The sequence below is a fragment of the Nicrophorus vespilloides genome, unplaced genomic scaffold, assembly GCF_001412225.1.
Source record: "Nicrophorus vespilloides isolate i.1.1-1 unplaced genomic scaffold, Nicve_v1.0, whole genome shotgun sequence".
Taxonomy (NCBI): domain Eukaryota; kingdom Metazoa; phylum Arthropoda; class Insecta; order Coleoptera; family Silphidae; genus Nicrophorus; species Nicrophorus vespilloides.
In genome coordinates this window covers 385-17,405 of record NW_017097861.1, presented here as the reverse complement: position 1 = coordinate 17,405, position 17,021 = coordinate 385, and the positions used below count along the sequence as shown (strand labels likewise).

Genomic DNA, 17,021 nt, shown 5'->3' with positions numbered 1-17,021 from the left:
GTCTGTACTTGCTGGATTCCCCAAATATTCAGCTTTCATATGCATATATTGGACTCATTGTATCTGTTATAGTTTTCGAATAAATCAATGAAATGTGAAAACACTGCTTTTTCGAACGTTCTTATTTCAATTTTTCAACTTTGAATGCGTATTACAACAACATGGATAAGAGCACAGGAATGTATCTATACGTTATCTATAAGTTTGATGTCCATTAAAGGTAAATAACGGAACATGTAGCTCTCTCTACCGGAACGCGCCCCGAACTAACTTCAATACAGGTAAGACAGTTCACCTGTAACACCTGTGATTGGAGCAGCACGATCAAAGCGTCCACCGGCAGATGTCGCTCCTATCCGAAAAAGCACCCACGTATCCTGACCCACTCGTCCCGGCAGGATCTTTAATTTAACACATGGCATTTCGGTTGGATTGCGCAGAACTGATGCGCACTTTGCGCGCCGCAGGATTCGGATCCGTCCGGCTCGCGTGTTTCTCTCCTTATCTCACAAACGCGTACGTATATCGCGAACGGAGGAGCACAACACTTACTAACATACACACCGCATACATAAAGCATACACTTTTACTAACTAAATATTTCGTATCGTTGTCGTGCTCAAGTAAAGAAAAAAAAAGCGCGTACATAATATTGTGTGAGTGTTGTAAAGCAAAACGAACGTACGGAAAAATGTGCGATACGGGTGTACGCCGCTGAACTGCAGGAAGGATCTCTCATAATCCAGGACCTCTTCACAAAAGTCGTCCACTTTTTTTCGGGGGAGAAAAACACGAGATCAAAACAACAAAAACAACAATATGACAACATTAGAACTTTACACGAAGGTACGAACATCTCTTCTTAACAAACCAAACATTTCGGTTTTGATTTGTTTTTTTTTTCATCATTCTTCGATTTTCGTTATCATCTCAGAAGTTGAGCATTTTAAATTCGACACCGATAACGTCACATGCATTTTACGACGTGATAACGCATACTTTTTTCTGTCCACTTTAAACGCAACGTTTGAAATAATCTGGATGGATTTGAATTCGCTGCTGTAACCGCCATCTGGTAAACTCCCGATTATATAGCTATTGTTTTTATCTTACGCTTTGTAACGTGGAAATGAAATGAAACGTGGAATCGTCTATATTTAGACAATAAACAGAAAATATGTCACAAAATTGTTTATTGTAACATCTGATAAAGGAAGATTAGTGGATACATGACGCATACTTAATTATCAAAGACAGGATTTTTTTTTGTATTTAAAATGCACCAATTCGTGTTATCAAATATATCAAAAATTATAAATAAACTTAATGCAATTATAGATAAGTATTTAAATCTAATTGATTGCAATCTTATAATTAATTTCCACTTCCAGATATTACATTTACTAAAATGTTTTATAATATAAAGTTACAAAATTAAATTGGGAAAATACCCAAAAGACAAGTATCCTAAGTAATTTGCAAATTACAATTGTCTACAAATATATTAAAGCATAAACTTGTATTGTCTCCTATTATCTTATTATTTTATACAAGAAATTTATTTTAAGAACAAATCTTAAGGCGGGGCAACAATTTTAAGATCAATAATCTATAAATATATCACATATCAGTTCATTTTCATTATTACCACTTTACAGACAAATTCTATATGTGTACTTAATATAAAGACACTGTATTGTTATAATCAACTAAAATGTTGCATATTATGTACAGAAACATTCGATTCGTGTAAAATGTTTTCGTTCTTAAAAATTTCTAAATTATTCAGTATTTTCAGTACAAAATGAGTTTTTTAATTATAAGTTACCAATATGTATTTAAAATTTATAATTAATAACATAACGAAATTCTACCAATTTAGTACTATATAAAAGTTTAGTTTAGTTTTTTAACACAATAACAAATTTAAATAGGCGAAATACAATTATTTTTGTTAAATTTAGAGTAATTTGTATAAATGTAATCCCAATTGGGAATTATGTGCTTTGTATTGTACGTGTATAAATGTACTGAGTTTGCATGGTTTTAGATGGCAGCGCGAAGTGAGAGAGGTTACCCTGACCTGACCCAAACAAATCCAGTCGAACCCTCGAACACACGCCCTTCGACGTAGTTCCGTTCAAAACCGCATTTCGCTACATCAATAACCTCTTATATTCATCATCAATTTGAAATTAGAATCTTCCATTCATATTCCCAAAAAATGTTACTAATAGTTACATTTTTTAACTTAACATATATTTTATTTCGTCACTATTATTTAATATTAAAGATATTTTTTATAATTTTATTCACAATTTGTTCATCAATGTGAACATTGACATTAAATGGATAATCTTTCCCGGTGGATAGTTACCATTATGATGATTAGGTTAACTTCAATAGTATATTGATCTTTTCTTTATATTGTCAGATTTCAAGTTATTGTTTTAACCTAATAATTTCATTAAAATCATTATGAATGATGTATGTAACAATTTAGTGCACCAAACAAACTTTTGTTTTCCAAAATTTCTTGTTTTTGTAATTTTTACAAATAGTTCCAATTCAACAAAATCTCCTAAAACAATAACGTGTTATTATCTCAATTACCAAGTGAACTTTAACTTCAATTAATTACAATAAAATTACTTTTCAATCTATAAAACAATAATTTGCTTAACTTATTTTTAGAAACATTAAAAAAAAATATATCCATGAATTTCTTTATAAACAACTTTTTGTTTATAATTATTCAAAAATACTTAATTTTGTAGCGCCATCTCTTGATGTAACCATAATTAAAAATTCCATCTTTAAAGCATTTGTTTCTATCGTTAAATTTGATTTAGCGTGTATAATTTCTGGTATGTTTCGTGGTTTCTGCGAGATCCACGATTTATTTTGATCCATCCAATTTGTTCCGCAGTGTGAGAAGTTACAGTTGACTGCATCGCTCGATACAAAACGTTTCTACACAACGAATAAACTCTTGTTTCAACGATCCAATAAAAAAAAACACGTAGTTATTATGTGTTTTATATATAAAACTTACAAAACGGGAATTGCTTTTTTTCATTTGCAAATGTTAGATGAAAATAATATTAGTAAAAAGATTATAACATACAATTCTTTGAAATTAATTAATACAAATTAGTGTTTATTGTAAGTATAATTAATTTATAATTATTTTAAAAGTTTTATATATTTGTATTTTTAAAGTTACAAAAAAATAAATAATAATAATAACAACAAATTAAGACATTTTAGAAGATGAATTTAATAAAGTAAACAGGTAAAATCACCAATTCAAATACTATCCACGTCATTCATTGCTTAACTATCCTAGGCAGTGTCAGCCTTTTTTAACGTTTGACTGTTTAATAGTTAGTTCTAATAAGTTATATATTATTAATTTAATACCATTTATAATAATAATAATAATGATTCATTAGGTTTATTGATTAATTATTTAATGTAATAAATTCCTATCGTTAAGGTAAATAATAAATATTGTTATCATTTTATAATCATTGGATTATTCTCTATTATAATCAATAGATTTTGTGAATATATTTCTTTAAATTGAAATATTTTAATTTACATATATTATCTTGAAATGATAAATTTATAAATAAAATTACCTAAATATATAATTTACAAATTCACAGTGCGGTTTTTCAAATTGCAAATAGATGGTAAATACATAGTATTATGTATTCCAAGTCTTCTGCAGCGTATGATTCGGTGATTGCTGCTCTTCAACATAAACGACGTTAAGCGAAGCATGGTAAATACAATGCGTTCCATTCGGATGAATAAAAATAGATTTCGTTTAATAAATTCGAACCGTCGATACGTGACCGATCTATTTATACGTAACGTGAATTGAATGGAATTTGGTGTACGAAATTATTGACAAAATAGTCGCCGTTGGCTGTTACCTCCTTTTCCTCCTCTTTCTCCTCATTCACCTCTTCCTCCACCCATATAATACATGTGCGTGATGAGAAAGTGGACGAGATTCGAAGTTGCTGAACTTTGATTGAACTTTAGGTCTCTTCGGTTTTCGAGGAGCGGCGCCCCCTTTGTCTACATTCAATATGTATAATAGACTCGTTCCATAACATGAATTACTTCAGTAAATGCCGAATGATTAAACTGCAATTATGCTTGTTGTATGTTGTTGAGCGTATAACTAAAGATTAAAATTCCATAGGATTTACAATCATATCTAAGCCTCTACAAGTATCTTGTTATATAAGTACTTGTACAAGTTATTTGGTTAGTAACTGACTTATACCTCATAGTTCTCATGTTCTTAAATACTTTCTGTTTCTCATCGTATACGTTTTTTGGCGAATAACATTCTTACAGAACATCTAATATAAAGCTATACTTGTTGAATTCATCAGAATTTTGTACAAGTTATTTGGTGTGTAACAGAATTACACGAAACTAAAGCTTTTCAAATTCATAAGTACTAATGCAAATTATTTGATGAGTGACAGACTATCATATCATCAAATTTAAACCTGTACTTCTCCAATTAATAAGTATTTTATACTTGTTACTTGGAAACGTTAAAAGTAGAGCTTTAGCTTTCGATAAGTACACATTATTTGATAAGTAACACACTTATATCTCGTCAAATCTAAAGCTATACATCTCCAATTAATAAGTACTTTGTGCAAGTTACTTGGTATGTAATATACATAAACGTCATCGAAGCTAAAGCTCTATTTTTAAGTTCATAAGCATTTGTATACACTATTTTATAAGTAACACACTTACACCTCATAAAATCTAAAACTGTACTTTGCAATTTATAAGTACTTTGTATAAGTTACTTGGTTTGTAATACACTTAAACGTTGTCGAAACTAAAGCTTTACTTTTAAGTTCATAAGCATTTGTATACTCTATTTGATAAGTAATTACACACTTACACCTCATCATATCTAAAGCTGTATTTCTCCAATTCATAAGTACTTTGTGCAAGTTACTTGGTGTGTAATACATTTTAACGTCATCAGCTAAAGTTCTACTTTTAAGTTCATAAGCATTTGTACACATTATTTAAGTAACAACTTACACCTCATCAAATCTAAAGCTATAATTCTCCAATTCATAAGTACTTTGTGCAAGTTACTTGGTGTGTAATACATTTTAACGTCATCGCAGCTAAAGTTCTACTTTTAAGTTCATAAGCATTTGTACACATTATTTGATAAGTAACATACTTACACCTCATCAAATCTAAAGCTATAATTCTCCATTTCATAAGTACTTTGTGCAAATTACTTGGTGTGTAATACATTTTAACGTCATCGCAGTTAAAGTTCTACTTTTAAGTTCATAAGCATTTGTACACATTATTTGATAAGTAACACACTTACACTTCATCAAATCTAAAGCTATACATCTCCAATTCATAAGTGTTTTGTGCAAGTTAATCGGTGTGTAATATACTTAAACGTCATCGAAGCTAAAGCTACACTTTATTACACGTTATTAAATCTAAAGCTACACTTTGTAAGTTCATAAGTGCTTGTAGAAATTATTTGATGAGTAACAGACTTACGCCTCATAAAACCAAATTATATTTTTATAATTATACTTTTACAATTCATACGTACTTTGTAGAAGTTACTTGGTGTATAACAGACTTACAGAAAAGCAATATTTTTCATGTTCATATATAATGAAAACAAAAATACAAATTTTATATTATTCCAAACAATCAAAAACTGTGACAAAATCAGGGATTTTTAGATTTTAGCTGTATGAACTCTTCAGAGATTTCAAGACTTTTGAGTATATTAAAATATTTCTTTTTTTTTCATTATTTATCTTCGATAAATTCAGAATAAGATTAATTAGTTTGCATATCTTACAATGTTTCATAATTATCAGAAACTGTATTTGAAAATCTAAATAAATTCAGTCCTTAATTGAATGTAGTTGGTTCAGTTTTAATAGTATACTGATTGGCACAATGCCCGATATCATCAGATGCTCACGACCTTCGATACAAGTACATCTGTATCGATTCATACAGACCGAAACACACATCTGGCTGGCAGTGTTGATCTGTAACGCGCAAACGTCTATATCAATGCACTTTTGTTCACTAAAAATCTTAGAAATTTGCACAAAATAATTGAATATTATTCATGTGGATGGAATTGCAAATCAAATCATAAAAAAATATACAGCTATTATGATTGTTGTAACTGTCCAACGAGCATATAAACTGTCATTACCTGGCGACCAGATACGAGACCTTACGCAATCTGAATTATTCATATTGTCGAAGCAAAATTAACGTAGCGAAACGCAACGTAAGGGCGCACATTATCGTTGCATATGTGCGTGTATACGGGCACTGCGGCGCTGTTCTTTCTTTTTTTTTTTTCGTAAGTGTTCCGAGAGTTTCGTGACCTACTTTTAACAAAACATCGTGTGTCTGCATTTTCTTTGCTGTAATTCCATAACAATAACAATCTTTGCAATTCGAATTGTCACAAATATGTTTTGATATGTCTTTATAAATAGGTCACAAAAATTAACTTAGTTAACTTAGTCTTATTACAAAATATTTAAACAGTTAGTATTACTAGATTTTTTTTTAAATCGTAGTTATTGCAGTAAATCTTACTTAACAAACTTAGTCTATAGTCCAATAGCTCCATATATCGTTTTTTATGAAATTTAGTCGTTCAAACCAACAAAGAAATGTTTTTTCTTATGTAATTTATGCAAAATTTTGTAGTTCAAAAAAACTTAGCCATATTTCTTCTATGCAACATAAATTCCGTAAAGGTCATATACTTATTTCATAGAATTTTAAAATGAAACTTCTACACATTTCTGCCATTTAGATGTTTGTACTTGAAGAATAATTTCAGTAATCACAACTTCTTTTTCCTCCAGACAAGATTAATAATGAAGAATCACATATTATACTCTTAATTCGATAAATATTGAATTAGAATGAACCAAAAATGTAATGCATTATCTAAGAATGTTGTCTTCAAGAAAATTTTAATAACTAATAATAGAATTTTTGATAAAAGAATTCAAGAAAACCAAACAATATTTTTAATTCTTAGAATGAATGAATTACTCAAAATATGTAAAACATTAATTCAATAACGTAATCTTAAGAATTCAAATCTAAAATTTGGTAAATCAACATGTTTGAAATAGCTTTCAGTTTCCAGATTCTCCTTTGGTTCAATCATTTCTGGTTTGCTAGGAGAAATCAATATGGGCTTTCAAATGATGACGAAAGATCAAAATTTTCTAAATCTTTGTAAAAAAAACGTTTATATTTTCTTTCTTCAACGTGATTTACATTCTTTCTTTGCATATTAATAAAAACAATTGTATGCTTTCATGATTCAATCAATTTTGTTGCCATTTCCAAAGAAATTTTGTTACACAATTAAAGATTTTAATGAAACGCTACAAACAATTTGCATTTGACTACTTTTGTTAACCAATCACAGAAAATTGTTATAGATATCATCATTATTTGTGCATTGTTGCACAAAATCCTGATTAAATTATTTAAGTATTATATTAAAACTGTTTTTTTTTATAATTGAAAAAAATGTGCAACTTATTATAAATGTAAATAGAATGTAATACAACTTGTTGTACAATGTTGGTCTTGGTAAAAGGTTACACTATACGACTAATACGAATTCGGAATGCGGGTCGCAAAATACGAACGTACAAACATTTCACATGAGTGTGGAATAACTAATGCTGCACGTTGTAATCCAATACCAGGAGTGATATTTAAAATTCAGTATAACTTTACAGTAAATGGCAGATAGATAGACATTTATCTCGAGTTTCCATTCAATAATCTCACTTCCCATTACACAATTCTCAGATATCATGTACATTTTTAGATTAAAGTACTACTAATTATTCAGTTTCATAGAATGAGCATGTCCATTCATATTTATTTTTAATTATATATAGGGCGCTAATAACCGAATAGTTAATAGTAAGATTCAAATCCTAGTCAAGCCAAGCCCTTTGTGAGCCCTCTCGGTGCTTGCAGCAATAGGGCCATCATTCATCACAGATGGACAGTGAAATGAATGAGGTTCAGCATATGGACCTTTAAATACTTCACTTTTGTGTTAAAAATATATATAATTTCAAAAAAGTTAACTGATACAAAGGATACATTTGTGTTATTAATAATAAAATAAGCTTTATTTATTTTGCTTACTTAAAAAGTTGTCACGTAATATTGATTATTCTTTGTTATTTTTTCAATATTATATCGTTCCATGGTAAATGTAGCATGTGCTAATTTTGTTTGCTTCACAGCAATTTCACTTTTTAGTAAAAGCAAATTCGATGCTAAATTTAGTAAATGCTAGAATTCGTCTGTTTTTGATTCTTCGTACAGTGGTTAGTATGAAATATGATGATGATGATTATTCAATAGTATTGTAATTGATTTCTTTTCTATTTTATTGATCTGTTTTTGAATGTACGTAAGAATTTCTGCAGTAAAAACGTTGCAAAGTTCAAAATTCTTCTTTGTTATAATTCATACTTCGATTAACGAATATAATAAGCAAAACTTTGTAAAGAAAATTAAAATATCTTTTTTTCAATCAAAGAAAACTTGAAATAACATTAAAATATGAGTTTGAAAAGTTGAATTTATTTACTTTTTCTCTATCATTTAACAATTACTGATTTGTAGTTTATACATTTAACACTGATCGCCTAACAATAACACTTTTTCCTAAATCAGGATTTTCATTTGTCATTTAAGTGCGTTTTAAAATCTTTTTCGTCAAAAATTACTTTAATTTTGTCATCATTTTCTATCTAACAAAGTTTTTTTTTTTAATCTTTCATCGTCATTTTTGTCATTATTGTTTGGAATATCTGGATAACATTTCTAAATTCTTGTATGTTATTTTTTAATGTTAAATGGAACTTTAAATTGCGGAATTGCGGAAATTAATAAATTTTACTATTATTATGTTTGTTTGGTCTTTAGTTTAATTGAAATATAACAAAATAGTGGAATACATGATGTAATTACGTATAGCTTAGTTTGTATATAAATCCTATCGAATAGATTAGATTTGGTTACATCATAATAATATACAATTTTTCTTGAGTTATTGATCTGTTTTTGAAAGCAAGTAACAATCTCTGCAGCGTATTTGGATCGACTTGACGCGGAGCCAATAAATACAGTTTCAATTTGTCTTCTTCGTTAGAAAACCATAATTCATATACATAGTTGTTCAGCAAATATAATTGCGTTAAAAACTAAGTTTTCTTCAAGCAAATGTGTAATTTACTTTTCCTTAAATTTATTCTAATTCATATTCTTTCGAAATACAAATTTGATTAAGTAAAAAGTTCAAACAAAAACATCTTGCAGATAGTTATGTTTCTACGAAATATGTTATTTATGGGAAGTTGACAAATACATTATTAAACTTGTCAGTGCCAATGACGTGTTATTTTTCTCGTGAGAAGTTCCACGTAACAATACCATCTTTTTGCTCATTTCGTGGGCGAAATGATAGGATTCAATGCATGTCCCGTAAGTCCTCCTCTTTTTTTTTTGGTTTGTTTTCAACGTTCCATTCTCTTCGCTTCATTTGAATTCAATACACTTTCATCGATCCAGATCGCAATCTCACAGTATTCCACCGCTTCTTTTCCATACGTTTACTGAAGACAAAATCATACAAAAAAAGGAAATAAAATTCAGCTGTTTTCTATAAATATCTACTAACTTAACTGTTATTATTTTTTATATAATTTTCGTAAATTTTACGTTGTAAGAGATCTATTTCTTTGATATTGCAGAGATTGACCAAAACTAAATAAAAATCAATCAATATTTATGTAAAAATCAACAAAATTGAAAGAAATAAAATTTTGTTATTTTTATAAAAGAAACCATTTTTTCTTTATAATTTTTGTAGTCAAAACTTTGCTGTATTTTTTCTATATTGTAGACATTGACCGCAAATAAATAATAAACAACCAAAGCGTATGAAAATTAAAGAAAAAATAGTAAATTTAACAAAATTTGTCGCTTCGAACGATGAACTAATTAATACCTGAAGGTTAACAACGTTTAGTTATTTTTTTTTTTCTTATAATTTTTCAACGTTTGTTCGAGAAATTAACATATCGTGGGTAGACTATGACTTTTTTTTTAAAGAATTCCTTTCTTCTGTCCAAAGTTTATTGACATCTCTCTTTCACCAAAAAGTATTTATGTAGAACTGTAAAATGAAAATAGAAGCGAATTATAAATAAGGAAATCTCACATACATTATGTATAACGAGAATAATCTGTTATTTTGACAAAAATAAATAGAAATTAAATTAATTAAAACAAAGAAATGAATATAATTAAATTATGTATGGACTTTCGAATTATGAAACAAGCTAAGAAAACAAACATTTTATCGTTGCAGTCGCAATTTACAAATTTAGATAAAGTTTTAGTTTTCTAAAAGAAAGTTATTATTTTGAACATATTGTAAATAAAATATTAAGAATAAATTAATGAATAGAAGAATCATTGGTTAAATTTTTTGTTGAATATAAAGGTGACATAATGTGTTAATAAGAATATAAACTAAATATTAAATAATTATTGTTATTCTTTCAAAATTTAGAAATTATTAAAAAAAAAATTATGATCTTTAGTTTCAAACAGAGTTTTTCTACAATTAGATAAGCAATATAAATTTCAAAATCTCTTTTGTTAATACTCCAATAAATTACATAACTTTATGATCATTAGCAATCTACATATAAAAAAAAGTTTATATTTTTAATTAAATCATTTTAAATTCAAGTCTACAGATAATTTTATGGAATATCTTAATTATTATTATTTTTTTGTTAATTCTAATTGCATTCAAAGATTATTATTAATATAAATTATGCTTAAAAGTTTATAAACTTTCCATATCTATTTAATTACTCGTCAAAGATAAGTCTAATATACTAAGATAAAACTATTATACAAAGTTGTATCTGGAATTATAAAAAAAAAATTAGATTATATAAAATTTATTTTGGGATTATTCTCGTTTTTAATTCGTGATTCATCATGAATTTACAAATTAAACGAACGATTAAAAATGAATGATTTCTTTATATGACTTTTCAAAGATTTATATTTGCTTAGTTAATATAGATTATATGAAATTCGTGAATCATTATGAATTGGAAATGTAATGAATAATTACAACTTAATGTTTCCAAAACACCAGTGTTATGGGGAATTAATTCTCATATATTCTCATATTTTATAAATTATATTGATTGTATGTTATTATCTACACTAAAAAATAAACAATGTGTACCTTAAAAATTTCAAGATTTCAAATTTTGGGAAACCCTGTGTTAAATGATGCTTAAATTTAATGGTTCATCATCTAATAAAATTCGTAATCTAATAAAAGCCGTAACGAACCCAACGTTAAACCAATATTGTAGTTAATGATTACTTCAATATATTTTCTATCGATCTTCTCGTTACCATTCCAATTCCAAGCTACATACGAAGCAAACGATTTTTATCGAGCTCTAAAATCTGTAATAAGAAATGGCGTGAGTAAATTCCGTTCTCTTTCCCTTCCACCTCTAATTACACCTTGCAAAGATTTCGCGTGATCCCATCAGAGAGAAAAGGTGCATTTATTTATCTTTTTTGCAGTTCTAAAAAACGGGAAGTATGAGAAGAGGTGAAAGTTCAAATCTGCAATGTTCAAATGTACAAACCTATGGTTTGTGACCCAAAATTAGATTTTTAATGAAAGCTATTATCATGTGTCAAAGCGAGGAACTAGTTAATGTTAATAATTTGGGTGTAGGACAACTCGAATATGTTGAGTCGTGTAGCAAAAAAAGGTTGAGAAACGCTGGTCTACAGGAATATTACGATTATGTAATTGTAATAAAACTATTATTTTTTTTATTACTTAATTAGTTTTTTAGTGATGTATGGTACACATGTCGCAAGTTGCCAATACTTGAGATGTTACTTGACAAGTATCGCGTAGTAATGAGGCCGAGTAATATTTGCTCATAGACCTAATCAAATATACAACAATGCAGAAAAAAGGTGTACAAAAACCTCGCTTTCGTATGTAAATCGATTCCTCTTTTGGCGTGCCAATTACTTGAGATGTTACTTGACAAGTATAACGTAGTAATGTAGCCGAATAAGATTTTAGCGTAGACCTAATCTAATATACAACAATGCAGGAAAAAAAAGTTGGTAAAGTTTGCTCTCGTATGTAAATCAATTCCGCTTTTGGCGTGGGTTATTTGAATATTTCGTGTCCCGTTGGAGCGAAAAAAAATCCATAACCGGTATTGCATAATGCAAACTCTCTCTCTCTCTCTTACGTTACGGGTTCGGTGGAACCTTTTAGCTATGATATAATTTACTGAACATTTCAAGAGATTGTGTTTAGCACTTTCACAAAACGCTTTATTGTTTTATTTCTAGTTCTTCGCGAGTTTAAAACGCGCTAACCTTTATTTAATAATTACCTGTTCTTATCGATAATTTCAATCCGGTTGGTTCTGTTAATATGTTGTTTTGTGTCTATTTTTATTTATTTACTGATTGATTGATAATTCACTTTCAAATATATGAAGAAAACGTTCCACGATTGAAAATAAAAGTGTTTTAAATTTTGTTTTTTTATTCAAATAATCCGAACTTTCTTTTGCATTTTGAAATAGATAATAAAAATAACTTTCTCCTCTATCCATCCATTAAATTATTGATATATTTCGAAATATACTTGATTTTAATTAAATCTAATGCTGATAATAACAACCGAAATTCCGACATTCGCAATCCCTAGAGTATTAAAATCCCGACAGTACTAGAATTCGGAGTATTCGAAAAACGTATCAGTATTCATGGGATTGTTTATAGTTTATAGGTGCAGATTTCTTTGTACTTATGTATTTGATTATACAATAATTGACTAAGATTTTGTGGATGTCTCTTATACATAGATCATAATATATTTAATTATTATTCAATATTTTGAGGCTCTTTGATGGGCGGTGGGACACGAATTGTCCCACCTTTTGAACATGCCTAGTGAGGCAGTATTATAACTCTCTAGAAAATGTCCAGGAAAGAGGAATTATCATTTAATTTGGTTTTTGTCAAAAGATGAATCTTGCTAGGCCATACCATTGGATGTTGACGTAGCTGTCTGATTTAGTTGTTTAGATATTTGTTAATATATTGAGGAATGTCTGGCACTTCAAAGAGTTAAATAGTCTTGGTACCAAATATGTTTTATTCATTTACTTATGGGCCCTATGAACCAGTTAAAAAAAATAATAACAGAGGTGGAGTGTCAGTTCTTGGGTCCCACGTTACCGTGGGCCCATTTTAAGATTTGAAGAACACTTCGAAATGCGCCAAAGATTAACAATACCAAATCGTATGCAAGGATAATTTACTCGTTTGATAATATTTCAATATAAAATCATTGAAAAACTACAGAAAAATATAAATATGTTAACATATAAATGTAAAGCTAATAATATAAATATTTGAATTTAAACAATACCAATATTTCTAATCTACATTTTTATTAAAATGTAAAAATTGCTTAGAAAATAACAGTTATATCGAACATATTGTTATTTTATAAAATATAAAGTTGATATTATACAATATGTTTGATTATAAGTTATATAACCTAATGTACTAAGTGGTTATTCTGTTATTGATCTCTCTTTAAATTATGCTATATAATCACTGCATCAAAGAGATTGCATTTAAATAATTAGACACGCTACAAAGCTTATGACTACATTGCTTTTACCAGACTAAACTTAATATTGAACGTGACACGTCCAAAAGTGGGTCATAATTTTTGAGTTATTGGATATACAAGTTTTGTTGAAGTTTTATTTATAGCAACCGTTGTTATCAAGAAAAATATTAGTTTTTTTGAGACTGAAAAATGTTTCTGTAACTTTCATTACAATAAATCAGTAAATATTCAAGTCAAGACATTTTATAAGTTCAATTGCATTATTAATTTGTGTATCTTATATAAATAGTTAACAAAAAATTAAAAAAAAAAAAACGTGATGACACTGATTTCCAAATTTGACAGCTCATTACAAAAAATTGATAAATGCCACCAATCAAACAGTTTGTCATTTGAAAGCTTATACATTTGACTTCAAATACATTATTAATTTAAGTATGTGACATGCATAGATATAGACTAATTGAATAAAACGTGAAGACACGTGCTTTCTCGAAGCTTAAAAAATGTTTGTTTAAATTTGACAGCATACATCAATAAATCACACTAATCTGATGGTATTACATTTTAAACCCTGCACATTTGCCTTTAATTGCATAATTAATTTGTGTATGTAACATGATTAGTTATTGAGTAATTGGAATAATACGCTGCTATTTCGAGCTAATATCACAAATTTAAGAGTGTAAACATCTCTTTTTCGAAGCATACATTTTGTTTCTGCAACTTAGACAGCTCGAATGTCATAAATATGACAGTTTACTCATTTCATAGATCATTATTTGAATTAGGCTAATACCTAAATCCATTTAAGAACATCAGTATACCATTTGCAAAAAAAATTGTTTATGTGTGAATGCCAAATACTTTTTCACCTGAAACGTATAAATCTCTTTTGATTATTACCTTATTACCATTGCATGGCAATTACGTGTACTTCTAGCGTAAATGATTCATTTTAATAAGACGTGTCGCAATTAAAGTACATTATATACCGATACGTAAATATAATGTATATATACTTCGAGGAATGTTTAAACGTTCATGCATCATAAGTTTATAGGACGGAAGACGGGTTCGGTTCTTAATCAGTGCACAGTTTAATAAAGCGTTGTTTAATTTTACTATTATAATAGGAAGAATTAGTATTCTATTAAGTTATTCAATAAATTAATTAGCTTTTTCTTGCTGAATAATTTATATAACTTTGTATTGAATTTCGTTAGAAAATGATGTATAAATGCAATAATAATCAATAGAGAGAAATACAGTTCAAATTCATCTAAATTTGAAAACTATATTTCATAAATTAACAAATTGAATCTTTAAATTTTAGTATAAATCGATATTCTTGACTAAGTAGATGTTTATAACTTTATAATTATTGGATTAATATTTGTTTTACTTAATCTACACAACTGCTTGAAATACAAATAGAAAGTTAAGGACAATCTTTCAACAAAGTTCGAAATATTAAATTATTACTAATGATTCAATGAAATGTTACTGTAAAGAAGCAATGTTTCAATGTATACTATAATTTATTTACTAACAACTGGTTTTGGTTGCAAGCAGCACGCAATCGCTATTTCTGCGAGAAAATTAAACAATAATTTTTGTAGCAAATTACTCACCGTTTTCGAAATAATTCAAGTCAATTATTATATAATCAGTGTAGGACATTGACACTGGACAGAATTATTTTGTAGTCAAAGTTATTATTACATGTACTTGTTCTTCTTTTCCTCTGCACACTTCACTTCACTATTTGTTAAATTATAAGAAAATCCTATTTATTTTTTATAATATAATTTATTTACTAATATTTATTTACAATATTGTTTTTTTTATAAATTACAGTGTGAATGGTGGATATTCTAAATCAGCGTTTCTCAACCATATTTGTACTACAAACGCCAATAGTTTTTCACAAATTATTTGCTTTGACACAAGGTGACAGCTGTCATTTTGCAACCTATTTATAACGTGACTCTATTTTGAATGGTAACCCAGAACCGCTGTTCTACATGATTTATTTTAAATTAGTTCATAAGTACTTGCAAAAGTTACTTAGCAAGTATACATTTCCTCGATAAAATTTCCAATAGTTTTACAAATGTTCCAAATAAATAATATATTTCTAGGGTTTTCGTGTTTTCATTACTTTCATAAAATATGTTGGCAACATGTGTGTTTATTCTCTATGCGGTTAGATTTGTACCAAGTGGAAGATCAAGAACAGATTTTTTATAATTCGTTAATATCTTTCAAGTTATAATGGAATTAAAGTTAGATCATTATGTCCTATGATTACCACTTTAATAGTTTTAAATGACATGTTGATGATGTTTCTTGTTGGTATCATTATAATTGTTGGGTATTTAGAAAGGAATAGTTTTTATGTTATGACCTTGTGGAACGATCATCAATGAATACGGTATATTTTCTTATTTTGATGTAAATAACTATACTTAAGTTAGTATGGAAGAAATATAATGAATAGAATTAATATGTATGGCATTATTTGTATGAAACTGTACTAAGTATTTATTTGTTTTTGACAGGGAGCGAAGGTATGGATACCTCATCCAGAGAGGATATGGGAGGCGGCGGAACTGCAGGAAGACTACTCGCCTTCAAAGAAAACTCTGCAGGTTCTTACAGAGAACAACGAACAAAAGAGTCTCCAGGTGAAAGCCGAGAAGGAACTTCCGTTCCTCCGCAATCCGCAAATCCTCATCGGCGAAAACGATCTGACTTCGCTGTCGTACCTGCACGAACCTGCCGTTCTATACAACCTACAGGTCAGATTCTGCCAGCACAAAGACATCTACACGTACTGTGGCATCGTGTTGGTAGCCATCAATCCCTACGATGATCTTCCAATATACGGTAATACTTTGCATAATGTAAATGTAATGGAACTTTTATATACGTCGGAAGCAATCGTTTGAGATTGCTGTTTGCATGTTAATAACAACAATTTCTACTCTCGGGCAAAAGGAAACCGCTTTATGTTATCTTATTGCACTGCAAATTCGTATTGATCGTCTTCCTGCCGCTAACGTAATATTAACGATTGCTTCCTTCAAGCCAGTGGGTTAAAAGCCGGAAATGATTTATGTTTTTAGTTTTCACTGACATAAAAATAACGATATATTCAACTAAAAACTTTACTTTT

The 17,021-nt window shown here is 28.6% G+C and overlaps 1 protein-coding gene across 1 annotated transcript; it reads left to right on the top strand.

The window, feature by feature from the left end:
• Window positions 1-465: 465 nt before the first annotated feature.
• Window positions 466-16,732, top strand: LOC108561220 (unconventional myosin-Va-like; the record flags this gene model as incomplete). The annotated part of the gene is made up of 2 exons (XM_017919065.1): window positions 466-846; window positions 16,405-16,732. Coding segments are annotated over exons 1-2 (355 nt in total), but the record flags the coding sequence as incomplete, so codon positions are not given.
• Between the last annotated feature and the right edge of the window lie 289 nt (window positions 16,733-17,021).